This window comes from Anopheles merus, chromosome 2R (genome assembly GCF_017562075.2).
Source record: "Anopheles merus strain MAF chromosome 2R, AmerM5.1, whole genome shotgun sequence".
In the NCBI taxonomy this organism is placed as follows: domain Eukaryota; kingdom Metazoa; phylum Arthropoda; class Insecta; order Diptera; family Culicidae; genus Anopheles; species Anopheles merus.
The window spans coordinates 14270279-14290541 of NC_054082.1; the positions used below are offsets into that span (position 1 = coordinate 14270279).

At 44.9% G+C, this 20263-nt stretch overlaps 3 protein-coding genes across 3 annotated transcripts; 1 reads left to right on the forward strand and 2 right to left on the reverse strand.

Annotated features, from left to right (window-relative positions):
• The first annotated feature begins 982 nt into the window (after window positions 1–982).
• On the forward strand, window positions 983–1754 carry LOC121590031. The gene is made up of 2 exons (XM_041909371.1): window positions 983–1403; window positions 1469–1754. The coding sequence occupies exons 1-2, from the start codon at window positions 1158–1160 to the stop codon at window positions 1646–1648; spliced, it is 426 nt and encodes a 141-aa protein (XP_041765305.1). The 5' UTR covers window positions 983–1157; the 3' UTR covers window positions 1649–1754.
• Window positions 1755–11092: 9338 nt separating this feature from the next.
• Window positions 11093–12742, reverse strand: LOC121590108 (odorant receptor 22c-like). Its single transcript, XM_041909502.1, has 6 exons — window positions 12355–12742; window positions 12049–12235; window positions 11603–11978; window positions 11431–11529; window positions 11209–11361; window positions 11093–11143 (listed from the first exon to the last, which is right to left on the reverse strand). Exons 1-6 carry the CDS (start codon window positions 12710–12712, stop codon window positions 11093–11095), a joined length of 1224 nt encoding a protein of 407 aa, XP_041765436.1. The 5' UTR covers window positions 12713–12742.
• Window positions 12743–18445: 5703 nt separating this feature from the next.
• Window positions 18446–20056, reverse strand: LOC121590111 (odorant receptor 22c-like). The gene is made up of 6 exons (XM_041909507.1): window positions 19696–20056; window positions 19411–19597; window positions 18972–19347; window positions 18799–18897; window positions 18570–18722; window positions 18446–18496 (listed from the first exon to the last, which is right to left on the reverse strand). The coding sequence occupies exons 1-6, from the start codon at window positions 20054–20056 to the stop codon at window positions 18446–18448; spliced, it is 1227 nt and encodes a 408-aa protein (XP_041765441.1).
• Between the last annotated feature and the right edge of the window lie 207 nt (window positions 20057–20263).

Genomic DNA, 20263 nt, shown 5'->3' on the forward strand with positions numbered 1-20263 from the left:
TGGCTAGAGTCAACACAAATGTCCCTCCTAGAGTGTTTCGTAACTACAGCCTAATAAGAACTGACCTTACAAGACGTGCAGACAGCGAGAACGACCCAATGATTGCGATGGCTCGTAAATTTAATCAGCGTTACATGCTATTTGACTGGCTCCAACCTACAAGATTCTGTTGATCCGTCTTGTCATTGTACACTGCGTTTAACCTGCTCTTTGTGTTAGTTATTTAAGTTCTAGTTTTAATTCAGTGATAAGGCCGCTTGTTTGGTCAATCACTTAAATACAATAAACAATACAAAACAATACAAACTATACTAATGCAGCCTCAACTTTGTATGTATCTTAAATTTCCAGTAACAAAATATGTTTTTAAAGTCTAAGCAATAATTGTCTAAGCATAGCATATTTGTTTGAAGAAAATATATATTTTTTTAAATGACCATAAATATAAATTAACTGTAGCAATATCAATTCAGAAACACACGAGTTTAGTTCTAATAATGCATCAAACAAATGTAGAATTAATTATGTGGAACGGATGAGCAACCGGTTATGCATGTGTACTTTTATACGATTTTAATCCATTTGTTCGATTGAATATTTCATGCTTGTATAAAATTATCGTAGTTTTTGTTGTATATTTCAAAAGTTTGTAGTGGTAATAGGTGTTTCTTCCTATAAGTTTCGTAATAGTTTTACCTACTTTATAATTGAGTCTGTAAATGCCCAGTAGCGCATACTGATTGATTTACAATCAATTAAGATTGTAGCAGAAAATGGAACTTGTTGTGTCTCCTCAATTAGTATTCTGTTTGAGCGAGACACATTTAATAGCTGCCACAAAAAAAATCCATAATTAGGAAATAATGGCAAAATACCCCAACCACAAAAAAGAATTTACCAAATATACCCTTTGGCAGCAACGATTTGAACGATTAAATTGGACTGACGATTTAGCTGGTGGATCATTAGTGATGTTACACGTTCAAAGCTTTGTGGTGCTCCTTGGCGTTTTGCTTTGGACATGGGCCGGCGTATACGCCGAAAATGTCTTCAGCTACGAGGAGCAGAAAAATTTGTCTCGATCGTACACAATACAGGTTCACCGTTTACTGTGTATTGATGCACCATACAAAGAAACCATCCTGAACGAATGTCGTATGATATTTCGAAGGAATCAACGGCCACTGCTTAACGTATCGCTGGAAGCGCCAAAGAAATATAACTACCTGATGATACAGTTCCAGTTGTACTATAAATTTATAAAGTACCAACCGTTCCTGATCGACATTAAGGCAGAGGGATGTGACCTAATGCGTGATCGAAAGAATGACCCTACCCGTCGCTGGATGTACGGAGTGATGCAAGATTTGATGTCCAGTTTGGTGCATCCCTGCCCGTTTGGGGTATGTTTTAGCTGAAGAAATGTATGCAAATTGAGTATCGCACGTCTTTGATGTATAAATTTCAGAATAGAACCTACAGTGGGTTGGTCTCGCTGAAGGAAGAATATGCACCGAGATCAGTCCCAGCCGGCGAGTACAGGATGGATGGAATATTTACATCCCAGGCTAATGTAACGCTACTTTCAATGCAACTGTTCTTCGAAGTTAGAAGAAGGGGTATTCTGAAATCAATGCTAGAATGGTAAATAAATGGTACAAAAACGCTACGCACCAATGAGCAATAATGAAAGAAAAGGTACATAACGGTTTGCTTTTTTGAAGTGAGCTGAAGATAGTGAAGGATGATGAAGATAATTGAAAAAAAGAAGCAGTTATCAACTGATAGTGTTCTAGACTAGTGCTCTCTAACCTTTTTAGTTTCGCTGACCACTTGGCTTTGAAAATACACTAGCCGCAGCCCACATCCATTGAGGCTGCATACATTTTGTAAACTTGTAACTTATCAAAAATATGTTTAAATCTTATTCTAGACATGTTGTTTGGAAATTTAACATCCATTGTGGGGAATAAAACTGCACTATACATAAAGGAAATAACCCAAGTAGCCTTAAGAAACTCTATTTGATTATTAACAGTTTTTTAAAGCTTTTAAAAATCAAATAGAGTTTCTTAAGAGAATATGACATTGGACAGCGTTACATCATAACGACGTATTCCGTTACACTCGTTTTTATCGATTCGGGTTAATATAACACACAGTGTTTTTCAAATTTTATCTACACCATTTCCAATTTATTCAATATTCGGAAAATCATTTTTTCATTCTTATGTATGTAATAATGCGTTTTTTTTACACCAAACCATTTTATTTATTAACTGTTTGAAAACTATGTGTTTTCTTTTATTCCTCTATTTGAATCTGCGGTGATAATAAAAAAATAATTTAAAAATAAAAAAATAAAATTTCATATGTTCAAATAATATATGTGAAGAGTTTGATAAAGTGTATGCAATATTTGCAAATGAGAAAAAATTTCATAAAAATTTATATTTTCTTGGGAAAAATAACATGCTCTTGATGACGATAATTTTTGAGACATACTGTACATGGTCACGTACATGGCGCCTCCATTTCTTATGTCAAAAAGTTCGTCAAGCTTCGTGTGTGTAGCTTTTGTGTAGATGGCAACAAAACCAAGCGTCTGCGACAATTTCTATCAACTAATGTTTAATTTGTGTGTCATCATGATTTTATAACAGGTCAGTGTATCGATATTACCATTATCTTCACACGAGCTACATAAGTTTTATATTCCGCAGCATATTGGATTTGGATAGCGTTTGGACATCAAGTTTTTCGTCCACGGCTGCAGCTGACCTCCATGCTAATATAATGGAAGAAACCCATGGAATGAAAGAAACTTATGTGATAAAGTGACAATATGCAGTGACAAAACGATGAAATGTCGAATAAAAGTATTTGTGGTGAATTTATGCATTTATTCCAAGAAATATTAACACCTTCTGTTGTAACTTAACGAAGATCTAGAAAATGCATATAGAATGAGAAAGAGCAATACAGCCATCTCTGTCGATTTGTTCGTTGAGTTTGATATTTTTCGTTAAAAATACCGGCAAAATTTTAATTTTTAACGAAGCATTGACGAAGCCAGGAAAGCGTTACGCAGTGTTGTAAGCCCTAAAATTACTGCTGTATGGAAAGCTAAAAGTAATACTTTTAGGCAAACTTTTAACGGTTTCTTAACGGGATTGTGCTACTTGGGAAGCTTTTCTCTTTCTAAAATAAATTCTTTCGCGGACCACGACTGTTAACGCACAGTTTGAAGACCACTGTTCTAGACTGTTCATGACGCTCATTTGAAGTGGATAACAAATGGTACAGTTTTTGAAGTCTATTTTTATGGCTATTCCCTTTTTTCTTGATTTCCTTCATTTACTGGTTTTTGTCGTAATCTTCCTTCTTTCTTTTATTACATGAATCTTAACTGGTTCATGTTATAACTACCTTAAGCGACGGTCTGGATGGTGCTATTTTGAGCATATTTGATTTTTATTCCTTGAACAACTAGTTTGCCAGAGATAGCTTTATTAACATTTAAATAATAAGAAATCAATTCATAACGTTTACAGCTCTTTTAGTCGACGACAGTTGGTTAGGGAAAAAGTAAATTACTAACGACAGAAACAATAAAGGATAGAGCTGATGCGCCAAACGGGATTGTGAACGGTTTCTAAAAATTAAGTAGTGCAGACAGGAGTGTGAAAGAACATATTATGAGGTTACCGAAATCGCCAAAATAAAATAATGTTACTATACACTTAAACAAATGTCGTCGCCTGTAGCCTGCCTAACGAAAAAGCTTTGTGTGAAAGCTTGGACTACGTTTAGTAGTGACACCTAGTGTTGAGTAGTAAAACTACGTAACATGCAAAATAACGTTTGGTCGACGGTAACGATAACGTTTATTCATTTTTTTTTTACTTTAGTTACACGCAGTAAATCAATAATGTATAAAAAAATGTATTTTGAATTTCTTACTAACAATAATTGCTCGTTTGCTTATAAACTTTTTAGCTTGCTTGTCGGGCGTAGCTAACGTTTTTCGGAGCAAATGACGAAGTAGTGTCCGAAACCGTAAGCAAACTTTGTTAATGAATTCTGTTCTTGTATGAGAAGTTTGAATGTGAAATATGCGTAAGCAGAAGTTTGATTGCGTAAATATGGCGTCTAATTTTGTCTTTACTTACAGTGCAGCCAGCCAAGGGAATGTGAAAAGAATTTGAATTAGCATGAAAGAATTCCTTATAGCTAACGGCAAACAGTATCGGTTACGATTTTTTTTTACCGACACCATCAACGACCGGTCAGCCAGGACCATCGTGCCAGTCGTCAGCAGAGTCGGTGCAGAGAGATTGGCCACTATGATGCTGCCAGCTACTACCGAAAACCCTGCGCATAATCAATAATAAATGCAACGACTAGCCTGCCTTGCCCCCAATACCGGCGGAAAAGATGTGTTAGACCGTGCAGTGTAATGAAAATTATAATGCACAAAATAGCAGCGGTACATGCAGCTTCACCATCCCAACGGCCTGCATCGAAGGAGTAGTTGTTTTTCCGGTGCTCGGTGTAGCGTTGCGGAATTTCAATAACGTTTGCTAGCTGGCGGGAAGGCAAGCGACGAGCAGAACGGCATCAGAAGATGCAGATGCCGGGCATGTTGGTGAAACAGTTTCCGGTAGGAAAGTTTCCATCGCCGCAGGATAAACATACGCACGGGTACGCTGCTCCCTGCTAGGTGCTGCAGTTACCTCCAAATGCGCTAGACCAGTTCGGCCTGGATCCCTTGGAACAGCGGTTCCCGCATGAAGGTTAGATTAGATCAGCACTAGTCCAGCGCCTAGTTACAGTTGTGAGGCGAGAGTGGGGCTGGATTTCTACCCAAACCCAACAACCTAACGGCCGCAGCGTCCGGAAAGGTGTTGTGGGTGAAACGTTTGCTACATAACCTCAACAAGACCACAATTGGCCCCACCTACCCCCTGGTCGGCAACTCGAGTTCGGTCAGCTTGGAAACGGAACCGGGGGGCGAATGTCCCCCAAAGGATGCACTCGCACAAGAGTGAATGTTTGTACATCCTTATGGTGCCGGACGGGAAGGCATCGCAGTAAAATGGTGCAGAAGACGGGAACGATCCGCATCTGCTGACCAGCATCTTGAACCGATTGCGTGCTGCCGTGCGACTGTTGTGGTAATATGTAAATTAGATTTTAAAATATAATAGATATGATGACACAGAATATTAAACACCGAACCAGCTTCACCGCTCGGCTTCCTTCGGCTTGGGCTCTTGGCAACCCTCTACTTGGACCTTACTACCTCGTACAATTCCCTGTGGTGCGTAGAATTGGCAGCAAGCGTCGAAGACAGCCCGTCGTTCAGTCCAACCACCGTAAGCCCTTTGAAATACCAAGCAGCGTAGTACACAAGCTTGTATGGTGAAGCGCGATTCTCGTGAAAGGAATAAAACGCTCACCGTCCAAAGTCCTCGATGGGAAAGGCTGGCAATGTTTGCTAATTATATTGAGCTCAATTATAGAAACTCTTTCCGTGACGACACGGGGTTTGCGCTGAAAGTGGAGGCGAAGAATAGAATGTAAATTGAATCATACTTACTCTTTGGGGATGTTTATGTACAGGCAAAAGTTGACCCGAACAAACAACAAGGTGAAGCAATTGCAGGCAGTGATTCGGATGAATGAAGTGCCTTTTTATGTGATACAATGAAAGGATTTACATTTTATATCGTCTTCAGTTCTGTAAAGATGGACCAAAGCATCTAGTTTCTATTTTAACTTATTTTACATGATTTTTTTTTACAATTTGCCGTTTTATCTTCCGAAAGAGTAAGTCCGAATAATACATAAAAAAATGACGCTTAGTGAGATATAGCACATGTTGTAATAAATGATTCGTTATTAACTCATAATTCATAATTGGAACGACGGAAGTGCCAAAAAAAAAAACTATGCTAAATGTAACGTTTTATGTTAACAGCTTCAGAAATAGAACAATCTTTTCATTTGACATCGAATGTTCTCTAACGATTGGAATGTTTGAGCAACGTTTCAGCAATAATAAAAGATTGAAATGTGGGAATTGTAGTTTACTTCTACAATGGTAAACTTTTGACGAATTGAAATACCGATCGTTTGGTGTATAAACAAAACATCAACCCTCAGTTCAACAAATTATTCCTAAAACACTGAAATTTAATTTGCTATTATCGCTTCTAATTACCGCTACTTAAAATTACTGCTTTTCGGGCGCAGCTTGGAAAAGCACAATCAGATCTCTTGGAACAGATTTCGTAAATAGCATTCCCCATAAGCAAAGAGGGTTTTATATCCCATTTCTTAAAACTGTTCGATTGGAGAATGTGGATAGCACTGCTCCAGGATATTGGCCAGCGTCACCAGCGTCACATTATACAACGGTTTATCTCACAGTGCGCCACCCTTCGTCACAGCATCTTTCAGTTTAGACAGCTTCCGTTCAGCTGACCAGGCCTACCGGAAGTTTTAATTAAAAAAGAACCACCACCATAAAACGCACCATGCTTCCTTCCGGAGACCCCTGACGGCATGTCCAGCGGTGCTGGTACGAGCACCGCTCTGGGAATGTTTGTCGTTGATGTATCTATTTACTTACGCCAGAGCTATACTAGTCCGTATGCTCGTGTTTGCGTACGTTTGTGTGTGTGCAATGGCCGACAGTGTACGCATAGTGGCAGCGAGACATGGTAGGATGAGGTTTTTCCTAATTTTGGGCCCCACTCGCAACTCCCAGCCGTCCATCATTCCGGCGGGTGCACCGTTACCGGCTACCTTTTAACGGTGGCCGTGGAGCCTACGGTAACAGGGTTGGCCCGCTGGCCATCCTTGTTGACTCCCGGAGGTTTCATTCTGTGATAATGAAATTAATTAAAATCACTTTACCCCATCTTCCCGGGACCGGAAGATCGTGCGGTCGAGTCAAGCCCGGCAGAGGATCCGGTTCCGATAAAGCGGAAAAGGATAAATGGAGTGCTTGCTTGAGGAGGGGTGAAGTGTTGCCGTGCCTCGTCGACCGACGACCGTACGATGGTTTTGACCAGCCAGCCAGTCGTATTGACGGCCGGTACCGAGGTCCTGCTGTCTTCGATAGAGAGAGAGAGAGAGGCCCTTGGTGACCATTCAAAATTGAAGAATTTTTGGGTACGACGTGATTGAGTACATGGCTGCCAGTGTTCGGTGGCGGTGGTGGTGAAGAATTGAGACGATTTGATGACCGGGATCGAATGGTGAGGATAAAGGTTTTGGTTTTATTGCCTTCTGGGAATGTTATGCTATTGGTTGCTGTACACATTCATGGGATAGAGAACTTTAAATTGTTGCCGTAAAGGTTAAGCTTGCTAAAGATCATAACCAGAGACCATTGTTTTGAATGCTTCGGTGAAATAAAGATCAAAGTGGGCAAAAGTGATTTGCGGTATAGTTCTTTGAATTGTTAGAGTATTAAGCTCACCTGATGTCCTTACTACATGACAGAACAGTTTCAAAACCCCAAACAAAATAACTATACTTTTTGGATCTTGCCGATCTGTGCAATGAATGTCAAAATGTTGATGCTACATTCACATTTGCGAAGTTTGATCCTTGAGTCTGATTGGGAATTAAACATCGATGCTATAAAGTCGGGAGTCAATGCCTTTCCAGCCTTCCAGCCATGAAGTAACCATGATTTACGACCTCACACCAATGTGCCTGTGCACCAAACCGTCGAGCTTTGGTCGCATTTCGTCGTCGTTAGTTTGAGCTCAGTGTCTGAAGCATCTGATTACATTTCAGCAATGACGGCGTCAGAAGTGTCATGTATCAAACCTCCTACCGAACACTGTCCCTACTCTACCAATCAATAAGCATCGCTTCGGGTTTCACGGTGAGCTCAGCCGACGAAGAGCATCTTGGGTGTGTTTAATTAAATTACTTTACACCTCCTCCACCCAGAATGCTCAAGTTCTTCCTCGTTCTCGCCCCAGAAGCAATTAAAAACGGTATTGAACGGTCTCGTCTGACGGCCCCGCACAGTTCGACGGGCATGCACTTCCTGCCGATCGAGAACGTGTTGCATGCCTGCAGCTGCACCTGTTCTACCGCCCACCCGGGAAGTTGTTGGAATTGATGCCCATTTAACGTCTCTCCCGTACAGGCCAGCAGCCAGTGGTTGCTGCTGTTTTGATGAATTTATGAATTTATTTATATGATAATCAGGTATGAATATTTATTCCTTTATCCATTTTACGGCTCAGTTATGATTGTTATTGCCAGGATTCGGACTCCCGGACGGCTGATTCCGGGTTGGACACCCGGGAGCCCGGACGTCAACATAATTCATCATCTTGCATTTCCAGCGTGCGCGCGCGTACGCACGGTTACGCTTGCGGTACAGCCAAACCCACGGGCCGAGCCAAGGGCCCCAAGGGCAAAAGGGTGCGGTAGTTTAAGGACATGTGTGGCATCTGTTTCTTGGAAGTGTTTGTGTGCACGCGGTTTGTTTTGGGGCACGCACGTGTCGCCCTGGCCGTGTGGTACGGAAGGTGTAGGTACTGGTGGCGAAGTGGCATAGAGGTCATAGAAGCGAGAGTCAAAAGATCCTGTCGCCCGGTGGCGTGATTGATGGTCGGCTCAGTAAATATCGGGCCCTGAAAGCAAACAAGGCATTTCCTTTGTGAGGTGATGCGACACACACACACACACACACTACTGGACACTCACTCAATCTTGCACATACACTGTGTGAAGCAAGAGGACGGCCCTGGTGCGTCCCGGTGGCAGCGGCACATTCCCACACGGCCACCGGGTAGAGATTAACGGAAACATGAAATATTTATATGGTTCGCTGGTCAGCGGAATATGCAGCCCATACGCTTTGTGTGCCGGGCCCCATTAGCGTCGCAGGCGGGAGAGCCACGGACTGGCCCCACTTATCATGGCCGCTATTAACAATTTACACACGCGCGCGCGTCGCTGCCCTGCCGGTTGGCTGCTGACTCGGCGAACACCCCGGAACTGGTGCCGCAGCTTTGTAGCGTAAGCAGTGCCGTAACTTACCGATGGATTATCGTCTTAGCAAATCAGGGATGCACTGGACCGGCTCTACCTACCCCCTCGCTGCTGTATTACTGCCCCTACAGGGTCAGGGACATTGTGGTGCATCTTTGGAAGCGCTGCGGTACTCCGGGGGTGGCCGATGGGATGGAGAATTTACAGTCGGCGTGCACCACCGGGAGCTTAAGATGTCGACCGGTGCTCAGCAGTGCCGAACAAATTGCAACAAAAGATTATCGGTGACAGGATCGCTGCGACAGGGTGGTGCTGGTGTACAGCAAATACCGAGAGAAAGAGAGAGAGCAAGAGAGAGAGAGAACTATCAGGGATGGCAGTAATTGGCTGGATGCCGGTAGACCGAGAAGAATGATTGCACCTAATGAATATGAACCACTCGACGGGAGGTGGCGAGAGGTTGAGCGGGCTGGGTGGTAGCAGGAATCCGAAGACAGATTGGCTCTGGTTGTTCACTATTTTTTCCCCCCTATCCCTATCCACATGCCCACAACGGTGTGAATAATCTTTCAACAAGCGGTTGTTGTTCTAGCTCGGATGCACCGGTACGGGGACAGGGGGCAGGAATTTAAGGATTAAACACGGTTTGCATAAATTACCGCTAGTAAACAATGTTTGGTGTTTGCTTTGTTTTCTGGGTGAATGGAAAAGGATACAAACAAAAACACATAAACTGAAGAGCAAATTGAATAATGTGCTGCATTCAATTAGCGCGAAAAGAAGATTTGGTTTATTAATTTAAAACAACTGAACAGTGGGTGCACTATGGTACCGATAAGCAACCGGGCTGATAGTGAGAGCTTGCTTGCTGAGCTTTTTCCACTCCTTTCCACTAAACCATAGCGTCAGTCAGCGTAAAGCACCCCGGCATGATGTATGTTTCCTTCCTAATGAATTTCTATTGTGGTGGAAATTAGTTGCGTTTAAAAGCTGCAAAAGAAAGCGAGCAAAAAGCGAGCCCCGTCTGCTGATCAAACCAATTACCGGGCTGCTGGGACCGGTTGGGTGGGAAAGAAGAACACTACAATAAAAAGCCGAACGGCGCGAACAGTCCTGTGCGCTCCGTCGGGTCGTCTGGTGAAGCGCCACGCGTGGAGGAGTAAAAACAGGAATGCTGCAATCCCTAGACAATCCTCGTTTGATGCCGATTGCCAGGCTTTATGGTTTTATCTCCTTTTCCACATACTGCCCACGGAACGGTGATGCTGCTCAGCGGCACTGGCGCTCGATTTTGCATAGATAATTATCTTCTTTTATTAGACTCATTAAGGCATATAATTAAAATCTTTTGTCCGATGCCGTTCCCAACTACTTTATGGGCGCTGGGAGCGTGGTTTTGCGTGCGTGTGCAATGCTAATGTATGTCGACATCATGCACGAGGAGACGTTGAGGGGGGGGGGGGGGGGGGGGGGGGGGGGGTGGGGGAGAGGAAAATCGGAGCTTATTTTTAATACCACGGACTTTTGTTCCCTGTGCCCTGCAATATACTAACGTTATTTGTTCGCTTAGTAGATTGTCATTCCCGGTAGATGGTAGATGAAAGATGAATAAAGAATGGACCTATGAATGATGGTATGCGCAAAGCGCGTAATTTTTACTCAGGCAAGAACGTCACAAAGGTTAGAAAATGGCAGCTGCTGGGGACAATACAAATAATGGGTACCGTATAGACATTCAGCTTTAGCTCTGAAGTTAGATCTAGAGGTTTGAGCATCATACGTTTGTGTGATTGCAGGGAACAGTAATGCTGTGAAGATGCGTGTGTGAAGAATTTTTATTTATGTTGGCGATCAAGTGAGATAGTTTTAAATGGTAGCATTCGTAGAATAGTTACATTGGGCATATCTAAATGTTTGTAGATCTGAGAACGCAGGTGAATGTTCTTAGTACATTAATCAATGCAAATATTGAGCTAGTTGTATCCTTTCAGCTTCTAAGCGTTCTCAATATTTCAGTTTTGCTTAATTTCATCATCATTGTTGCTATTGCTAACACGTTTTCCTACAAAAACGACTTCATCAACGTGATGTATGACATAGCTGTGCGGACGATCTGCAACGAAAAGGCAAACTGTGTATTGCGCGAGTCTTTAAACAGCATTCCTTCCATGGATTTACCACCGAGAAGGTAGCCATCGACGTTTGAAAAAACGGTACGTCCACATTGCATCCATACTTCGCCCGTACCATCATCATCTGGACAAGGTGTCGGGTGTTACGATCGAACCGATACCACGGGAAACCGTAGGCCACTGTTTGGATGGCTTCACTCTGAAACGAATGGTAAATAGAAATTGGCGCTGGCTCCAGTTGGTTGCAATTTTTAACTACAGCTCGTACCGAATCTCGCACAATCGTGCCACCGTATGAGTATATGAAGAGCAACATCAGCACTGTAAACGTGTACGGCATGTAGGTGAGCTTGTTGATTCCGTCGGCCTGCAGGCGGTAGTGAGAACAGTAGGTGAAGGATACAGGATACATTCCGCTTGCCGGTGAGTTCCGCACTTACTAGAAACATTGTCATGCTTATAATACATATCATGAACGCCCCACAGATGTGCATGGTCAGAATCGTTGGGGTGAATGCGTGGCGTACTTCCGACACGACGTTAATAATTGTCTGATGGCGCTTGTTGATGCGCCTCAGCTCGAGATTGATGCGAAGCGTTTCGGCAGCGGAGCTTTTCGGCGTGCTCCCGTCTACCGTTTCGGCGAGCGCTTCCATTTCCAACCGGATCGCTTGAAACTGGCCATCCATGTAGAGGCAAACTCCACTGAACAATGCGTCAGTGCTCGTCATGGCCGTAATGGTAGGTACCGAAGCATAGTTGAGGAAAATTGTCGTCAGTACAAAGAGCGTAGGATCTTGTGAGTCGAAGGGTAGCCTGCAGTAACAAACAACAACTAGTGCGCATGGTGGTAGGTGGTACTCTTGGTATTTAGACATCTACTTACGCAACTTTAAATGGTAAAAGCTTCACAAGAGGATACTGGCCCTGGAACCAGTTGTAAGCCATCATAACGTACGGTATAATGCCATACAGTATCGCAGTGATGAAACTTGAATGGAAAAGAACTTTAGTTATCGTTTGATCTCGGGCCGTGATCCGATTCGTGTAGCCAGTTTCACGTGGATGTTCATCTGTTAGGCAGGAAAAGAAGTGGAACACAATTGCATTACTGAAAGTTCACTATTCAAACAGACATTTCGAAATAGAGCTGTTACAACGGTGCTAGCTCATATGGTGCGCAAATACTTACTCTTCATTAAATGGACGACACTGTTTAGAGCGCTTTTAATTTTGTGCTCGTTCCTAAGAAACCAGCACATACGCAATAAGCCAGAAAATCTGGCAACAGATGGGCAAATGCTTTCGATCGTTTCGATCAGACTACCGTTCTGATACGCGTACAGGCAGTACCGAAACTCGCCCACTATACAGATGGCAAGCGTGATCAGATTGACGGCGATGAGAACCTTCACATACCAGCGTCGTGTAGGCCGATCCGGTGGCCAACAGCCGAAGATGAGCAGGATCTTACGCTGGAACTTGAACATGCCGCAGTCTTCGGGCGTTTGCGGGCGAGCGTCCGTAACTGGAGCAACGGTAATAATCATTGCTCACTGAAGGTTGGTCCACTTATGTGGGGTAAGCAATTGGATGACTCTATTTTATGTGGCGATTTATAAGAATGGGCACAGAATGTAATAACCATAAATAAATAAATTTATATGTAGAAATAATTCAAGTGTGCATTATTAAAGCCTGTACAGTTTGGTGAGAAAGCAAGCAGATGTAGAACAATCAATACTAATCGGCCTTAGTTTGGGGTTTTGGATTTTCAGCCCACTTGGGAGTAACGCCGTATGGGAGTAACGCCGTATCTTTATCCTTCCCATCCAGCAAATGACTTCAAGAGTGTGCGATTATCAGTGCAGTTGTTTAATCAGCAGGGCTTTGTGCTACACTTCTTTCCCCAAATATCTCTGCTGAATCAGCTTGCCCAGCAGTGATTGCAGGCGCACCACGGCAACCTCCTAACACGGTGCTGCAATGTTCGCGTCGATGAGCTCCAAGCTTACCTAACGCAAATAGAGTAACGCTTACTGGCAAGCTCCAATGCGAAGTTCAAACCACGCAAACTGGTACCCTAGCACGAAAGTTTCATGTTTTACTTACTTACGTCAACCCGCCGAACATAGCACCGCCGGGTTCTGGAGCAGAACTCTATCGGTGGGGAAATTTTTTCAGCAAATGGGGCTGAAACATCTCGGCAAGTTCAATATTTGTACAGCTGTGTGCAGTGCTGGAAATGGTGGCCACCGATCCGTGGTTCTGTGGGTTTACGCTTTACGCTTGTTTGAAAAAAAAAAAAAGTTACCGCAGCGAAGCTTCCGGTTATTTGGTTCTATTTCCATTACAGCCGTTAGAAACTGGAAGGAATTGGCTATGGTTCGATTAAAATTGTGACAGATTGAGCAGTTCGACGCGTGTTCGACTTTCTAGAGCCGTGAATGTGAATGGCGCACAATTAAATTGCAGCAATGCAAGCGAAGCAGTTACGCTAGCATTCTATCAATCACCAGCATTCATCAATCAATTAGGTTTCTGCGCTTGAGCGGCGGGTGAACGCTGCACCATGAAGGTAGTAATTCCGGGCGAAAGATTAATGGCAGCTTAAGGAACATGGGGTAAATAGAACAAAAACAAAACACAAAAATACACGCACAAGCTGACACTGTTCGGTGCACGGTAATTCGTTTGTTTAATGAGCGTTAGATTGATCGGTTTTGTTGTTGATTAGTGTGTGTGTGTGTAAGAGAGAGTGGGGAACAATTTCGCAGCACGAGATGTTACATATTCATGAGCTCCAAATTTGCATTTGAAAGAACACCTGAAGCATGTGTAAGGATGAGTGCCGCTCGGGTGTGTCAAGATGGTGTGTTCAAGCACTAAAAAAAGCACTTCTATGGCCGTGATACATCATGCATGTGCCTTGCTTAATGACATCAGAATAAGGTTTTATAAAATATTGAAGATGAAAGGTAAATTCCAAGAAATAGGCTTGTTTTTTCTGCAGACTTGAGTGATGTTTAATGAGGGTTGCATGTAATTAGGAAGCCGTAGCAAATGTACGCGTCTATCCTGCGCGCCTGCAATTATGCAACATTTGATACATTACAGTACTAATATCAGTTTCTGACTAGTAGTGTAAGTACGATCCGTAAGTAATTGCTCAACTTCCAGCAAATCTGCTAACCAGCTGCATATAAAGCGACTCACTTACTCTCTAAAACGTGCGAGCTGTGTTCGATGTAAGTTACAGAGCAAGCATGCGATTTTGCATCGCAAAATCCACCGCACGCGAGTAGCGTCTTCCCGCATCGGGCATGAAGTTAGTGCCGCTGGATGGAATGAAGCTGGATGTTGATTAATTTATTTGCCGGATTCCTCGTGCCCTCGTGCTGGGCTCATAATTAATCAAAGGCAATCCGATTTTAATCATGCGACACGAACCCAACGGCAGCGGGCGACTCGAGTGTGTGTGTGTGTGGCGGATGAGTGTGCACGCGCAAGAGAAAGCACATTTCGCCGAAAGGACACTGGCGATGTTATTTTATTACCCAAGAGAGTGCTCACAGTGTGCCCACGGTCAATACCGACGAGGTCCGGTTACATGGCAGTGTCCCCGTGCCCGAATGGCTGCGAAAGGACCGGCTCGGTGTTCTTGGCGGACTGAAAGCGGCGAAAAAGCAGTCTTGAAGGTTGGTTGGCGATGAGCCTTAGTCGTTTGGATTCAGTATTCAGTACGGGCAATGCGGGTCTGCTGGTCTGGTTCGGATAATTGAAACTGGACAACCGGTAGTAAAAACTCATTTCGCCACACACACACACACACATTAAAGCACTGGAAGATGCTCCTACACTGCAAATGATAAAAATGGGACACAGCTTCGAGCCGTCCAGCCCCAAACGGAACAGCGTTTTTGTGCCGTTGATATTCAATTTCCAACTACTTGGGAGTAGCGTTTTCTTGTGTCATCTCTCCCAGATGGGCGAGCAAAGATGGATGTTTCCCACAGCCCAGCTTTTTGTTTGGATTGCTGTTTCGGCTGTAGGTCGTCGTACCACGTGGAGCGATCGTGTATGGTTTTTGTGGTCTTTCTTTTGCTTTCGATTCTAGGGCTTTTCTTCCAAACAGTTGCTGGGATCTAAGCAGTGCGAGCGGTTGCAGAGGCATGATTCTATGTTATGCTCTGTTCGATTGAACTACATTCATCTTCAATGACCCACTCTGTGATTACTGCTTCATCAACTGTTCGGGTCGGGCGCTTTTTGCACCGTGTGCCGTGACACCGGCATATGGTGACACCCGGCTTTCCGCGAAGCTTAAGCACACGCTGTTTGTCGGTTAAATATATGCACATTTATTTGCCACGCCAAGCGGGCAAAGCTTTTACCGTGGCGAAAGCCACGACCGTGGTGCGCGATCGTGAAGCCAAACCGGGGCTGGGGTGCCAGGACCTTCCCGGGTGGTCGGGTGAGTCGTTGCTTCGTGTCGTGGCATCGACACCGTTCGCCACCGTATCATTATTTTCGCATCTCATCGAACCACCAACCGCCCGAGGAAGCGAGAGGCTATCGAGGCTGTGGAGAGGGGTTTTGGCGAGACTAGAAAGCCGTACGAAGGGTATGGAACAACATTCTAATGGTCCTCCCCGGCCCGCTTTCCGGTTCAATCTTAACGAGTTGTGGGAGCAGGGTCTCCTGCACCGCCCCGGAAGGATGCCTTACCATGCGAAATGTAAGCAGGGCGGCAAATGGAAATGGCGGTGTGCTCCGTTAATCTCCACCACCTCCAGTGCTGCAGCTAGTTCGTCGAAGCGGTGCTGCGTGTTGGTTCGATGCAAAAAGAAGTGGTTCGTAATGGTGAATGAATGGCTGAAGATTTCTGGCACGTTGCGCAGCGTCTACCGCAACAAAGAACAGGACACTTTTCGCACCACCATTTGCAGACGGGGCGCGAAGGAAAGCGTATTTTATTGTAGAGTCAGAAGATGACGGCAAACCAGCCCGCCAGCTCGGTGGGCAAACGTGCAAGAGCGATGATTTTACTTCCCTTTCTCGTGTTTTTCTTTCCTCCCTATCGCTCGCCCAGCTGAAGGTGAAAGTTGTTTGACTTGTGTGGAAAGAGGTGTGGGCTAGCTCGGAAAGCTTTGCCAAAAGCTGGTGACGCGTGTAGTAGATATATGATTCTCATTAGCGTTCATAAGAATGCACGGTGTGGTGGTCTGTCTTCCCCCAGTCTATCGCTCCCATATCGGGCGGTGGTTGGTGACGGAAACGGTTTAGCTTTTTCATTCCGCGCCCATCGAACACAACTTTGGCCATTTGAGAGGGTTTGCTGCTTGGTTAGGGTACTGAAACTTTGCTTGATTAATGCGTCGAAGAAATGAAAGATGTTGCCTGATTCCACGAACCGGTGACCAGAAGGTGATGAAATTGATGTGTATAGTTTTTCGAGCGCTGTTTTCGATGTAGAATCATTTCGTATGGTGGAAGTGGGCTGCAAATGGGAAGAAGAGAGCGTTTTATCGCACGAATGGTTTGGGCCGTTTTTCCTCGTAGTTGATTGCCTACATTCGGGCAATTGTTGGTGTTGAAGTATGTTAAGCGAATTGGCTTAAAAATGAATTCTTTATCGACACTATTAAAAAAACGCCTGCAAGTTTGCTATCCGCATTACAAAATATCTTTATATGCGTTGTTGCTTCTACATCGTAACGTCCGGGAGTAAAGATGCTGCTACCGTAGCAACCTCAATCTGATTTGCTCGAAAATATGCTTTGTGTAGGTAAGATTGGACGTTCGAAAACCAATCACAACCAGAACAACAAATGGACGCATTTCTTGTTTCTGGTGTAAGGAGTGGTTTGTGTTTTCTAGCCCTTACCCATTCTTCCGAATATTTGATCCTGACCACTCGATGCACCGCGAAAACTAACAAGTCTCGCACCAATTTCCGATTCCACTTTACAAACTGCAACCATAGTTGTGGGCCGCATTCGGATGGCGCGGGCGTTTATTTTATAGCCCCACTTCAAAGCAGTAAAATGTTCCCGGTGCAAATTAGGTTTTCATTGAGCGATGAAAAGCGAACGAAAGAGATGTGGTAGGATAGTGTAGGAATAAGCCAACTGAGAGATTTCTTCACCACTTTATACCAGATGGCAGGAAAATCCCTTCGAACGATTGGGGTCGATGGGAGTGCCGGTTGGACGGTTGGGCGCGATCGGAACTGAGCGGAACTCAATTTTCTAGCTGAACTGATTCAATTGCTGAGGTAATCTGGTTAAGTAGTGGCACCATATGTAGCGGTGAATGTTTTCCCATAAACAGGGGCAGGTGCGTTTTGCGTACAGACGAACAGGGCGAAGTGAACGGGGGTGGAGCTTTTTTTCCATGTGGTTGTGTAAAATGGACAACCGCAACAGAAAGGCTTCCGGAGCGGGGTACTCCGGTTTGTACTATTCGATGGGGCAGCCTTCGTGGTATGCGGCTTGGTGCCTTCCTTTGTCGGGACTTTGTGCACAATAACCGCAAGCGAAAATACTAGCATGCAAAACCCCTCTTCACTGCAGGCTTTGGGGGAAAGAATGGGGTTAAGTAGTTTTGTAAGTTGAACGAAAAATTTAACAAGGGTAATGTAGAGGAGTATTCTTAAGAGGTATATTGTTATGGCTTGAACAAGCATGCAGCAGGGTATACTATGCTGTTCCGTGTGTTTATACTATTGGCATTTAGCGTAGTTGTAGGGGAACACTTTCTTACAGATGGACGTCCTTGGGAGCGATGGTAGCTCTAGACGAAAGCACTGAATGAAACAGGCAATGGGTGCCATTCAGTTTCTAGCAATTAACATCTTTTATTAGACTCATTAAGAAAGGCATAATTAACTTTCCACTGTGCCACGCGAACAGTGGGTGCACGCTGTCGTCTCCAGTGTGTGTGTGTGTGTGTGTGTGTGTGTGTGTGTGTGTGTGTGTGTGTGTGTGTGTGTGTGTGTGTGTGTGTGTGTGTGTGTGTGTGTGTGTGTGTGTGGCGTTTCACTAAAGGTCGCATGTGCATTCTGTGCTGCGGCACGTCATTGTGAGGTCGTAAAATGTGCACCAACGTGCACCTCGATACGCTGAAAGTGTTGGTAGCAGGCTGATAGCATCAATGCCAAGGTGTGGCACTACCGATGACCTACTTATGGCATACATTTTTCAATTCTTCCTAAGCGACGAATACGATACGGTGAATGCAGTAATGATGAAACATCAAACCACAAACGTTGCCAACCGAAGTTACAAAAAGGACTTCATCAGTGTGATGTACGATGAAGCTGTACGAACGATCTGCAATGAAAAGAGAAGCAGTGTAATTCGCGGTAGCCGTTTGGGCCGGATCATCCCGATTCACATGACGCACCGCCGAAAAGCTTGCCATCGAGGTTTCGAAGAAAGGCACATCAACGTTCGATCCGTACTGCGCCCTAATCATCATCATCTGTATAAGATGGCGAGTGTTGCGGTCGTATCGGTACCACGGGAAATCGTACGCCACCGTCTGCACGGCTTCACTCTGGGAAAAGGGAATTAGGAAACGCTCGATAGTAAAAGATTGCTGCTCGCAAGCTAGGCCTTTCGCACCACCGTACCGAATCGCGGATGATTGTGCCGCTGTACGAGTAGAGAAACAGTAACGTCAGCTCGGCAAACGCGTACGGCAGGTAGGTGAGCTTGTAGATTCCTTCCACCTGTATTGGAACGGGAGCAGGAACGTTTGCAAAGAACGTCAATGCGACTTCAAGCACGCCAAAACTGCGCTTACCACAAGCATGGCAATGCACACGATGCACATGATGATCGCGGTGGCCGTGTAGACGAGCAGCACATTCGGCGTAAAGGCGGACCGCACCTCCGACACAAGGTCAATGATTGCCTGATGGCGCTTACTGATGCGCCTCAGCTCGAGATTGATGCGATGCGTTTCGGCAGCGGAGCTTTTCAGCGTGCTCCCGTCTACCGTTTCGGCGAGTGCTTCCATCTCCAGCCGGATCGCTTGAAACTGACCGTAAATGTAGAGGCAAACCCCACTGAAGAGTGGATCGCTGCCCGACTGCGAGGTTATGGTGGGTGCTGAGGCGTAGTTCAGGAATAGTGTTGTTACGACAAAGTGAAAAAGGTGCTGGGAGTCATAGGGCAAGCTGTAACAGAGGTGGGAATGTTTAAAAAATGGTTGCAAGAACAGGACTCCCCAAGAAACTTACGCCAACTTGAATGGCAGAAGCTTGACGAGCGGCCTCTGTCCCTGGACCCAATTGTAGATCATAATGATAAAGGGTGTAATGCCGTAGAGACAGGCGGCAAAAAACATCATCAGGAATAGGTAGAAGGTAAACTGTTGCCCCAGCGTTCTCAGGTGTTTGGTGATGGTGTGCTCCCGCGGATGCTCGTCTGAATTGTAAACGCAGCATTAGTCCCCTGATCGCTTGGATGACGCTTCCCAAGCTGTTGCTCTAATTGCATACATGCAGGCGTGACAGTCCGCTTACCTTGCAGCGTCTGGCGGATGTTGTTCAGCACGCGGTGGATTTTCTCCTCATTAGCAAGATAAAACACCATCCGTAGAAAGCCCGATATTCGCGCCACCGTTGGGCAGATGCTTTCGATCGATTCGCTCAGGTCGCCCTCCTGGTAAGCGTACAGTCCGTGCAGAAACTCACCCACCATGCAGATGGCAAGCGTTGCCAGATTGATGGCAATCAGCACCTTCACATACCACGGGCGCACCAACCGATCCGCTGGCCAGAGTCCAAAGATGAGCAGGATCTTACGCTGCAGCTTGAAGATGTCCCATTGTGGCGTGGTTTCCGCGTCCAGTGGATTAGAAGCTGCAGCACCAAACGACACCATGGCGAATTCAAATGATTCTGATGCACCGGAACTGCTCCGCTTTATAAGGGATGAGCGTCCCTAGCAACGGTTGAGGAATGGTTGGGCCAAAACATTACCGAGTGTGTGAAAAAGTGCCATTTTTGCAATTTGCCTGGGTTGATTGACAGTTCAGGAGAATTCCGATTAATCGAAGCGTGTGGTTAAGCTGTTCGCAGGCGCAGGAAG

Coding starts and splice junctions, on each gene's coding strand:
- LOC121590111 (XM_041909507.1), bottom strand. CDS start 20,056: ATGGTGTCGTTTGGTGCTGCAGCTTCTAATCCACTGGACGCGGAAACC. Junction 19,598..19,695: donor CATCCGCCAGACGCTGCAAG/GTAAGCGGACTG, acceptor TTTACAATTCAG/ACGAGCATCCGCGGGAGCAC. Junction 18,723..18,798: donor GCACAATCATCCGCGATTCG/GTACGGTGGTGC, acceptor CCCTTTTCCCAG/AGTGAAGCCGTGCAGACGGT.
- LOC121590108 (XM_041909502.1), bottom strand. CDS start 12,712: ATGATTATTACCGTTGCTCCAGTTACGGACGCTCGCCCGCAAACGCCC. Junction 12,236..12,354: donor TGTCGTCCATTTAATGAAGA/GTAAGTATTTGC, acceptor CCTGCCTAACAG/ATGAACATCCACGTGAAACT. Junction 11,530..11,602: donor TAAGCATGACAATGTTTCTA/GTAAGTGCGGAA, acceptor TACCGCCTGCAG/GCCGACGGAATCAACAAGCT.
- LOC121590031 (XM_041909371.1), top strand. CDS start 1,158: ATGATATTTCGAAGGAATCAACGGCCACTGCTTAACGTATCGCTGGAA. Junction 1,404..1,468: donor TGCATCCCTGCCCGTTTGGG/GTATGTTTTAGC, acceptor TATAAATTTCAG/AATAGAACCTACAGTGGGTT.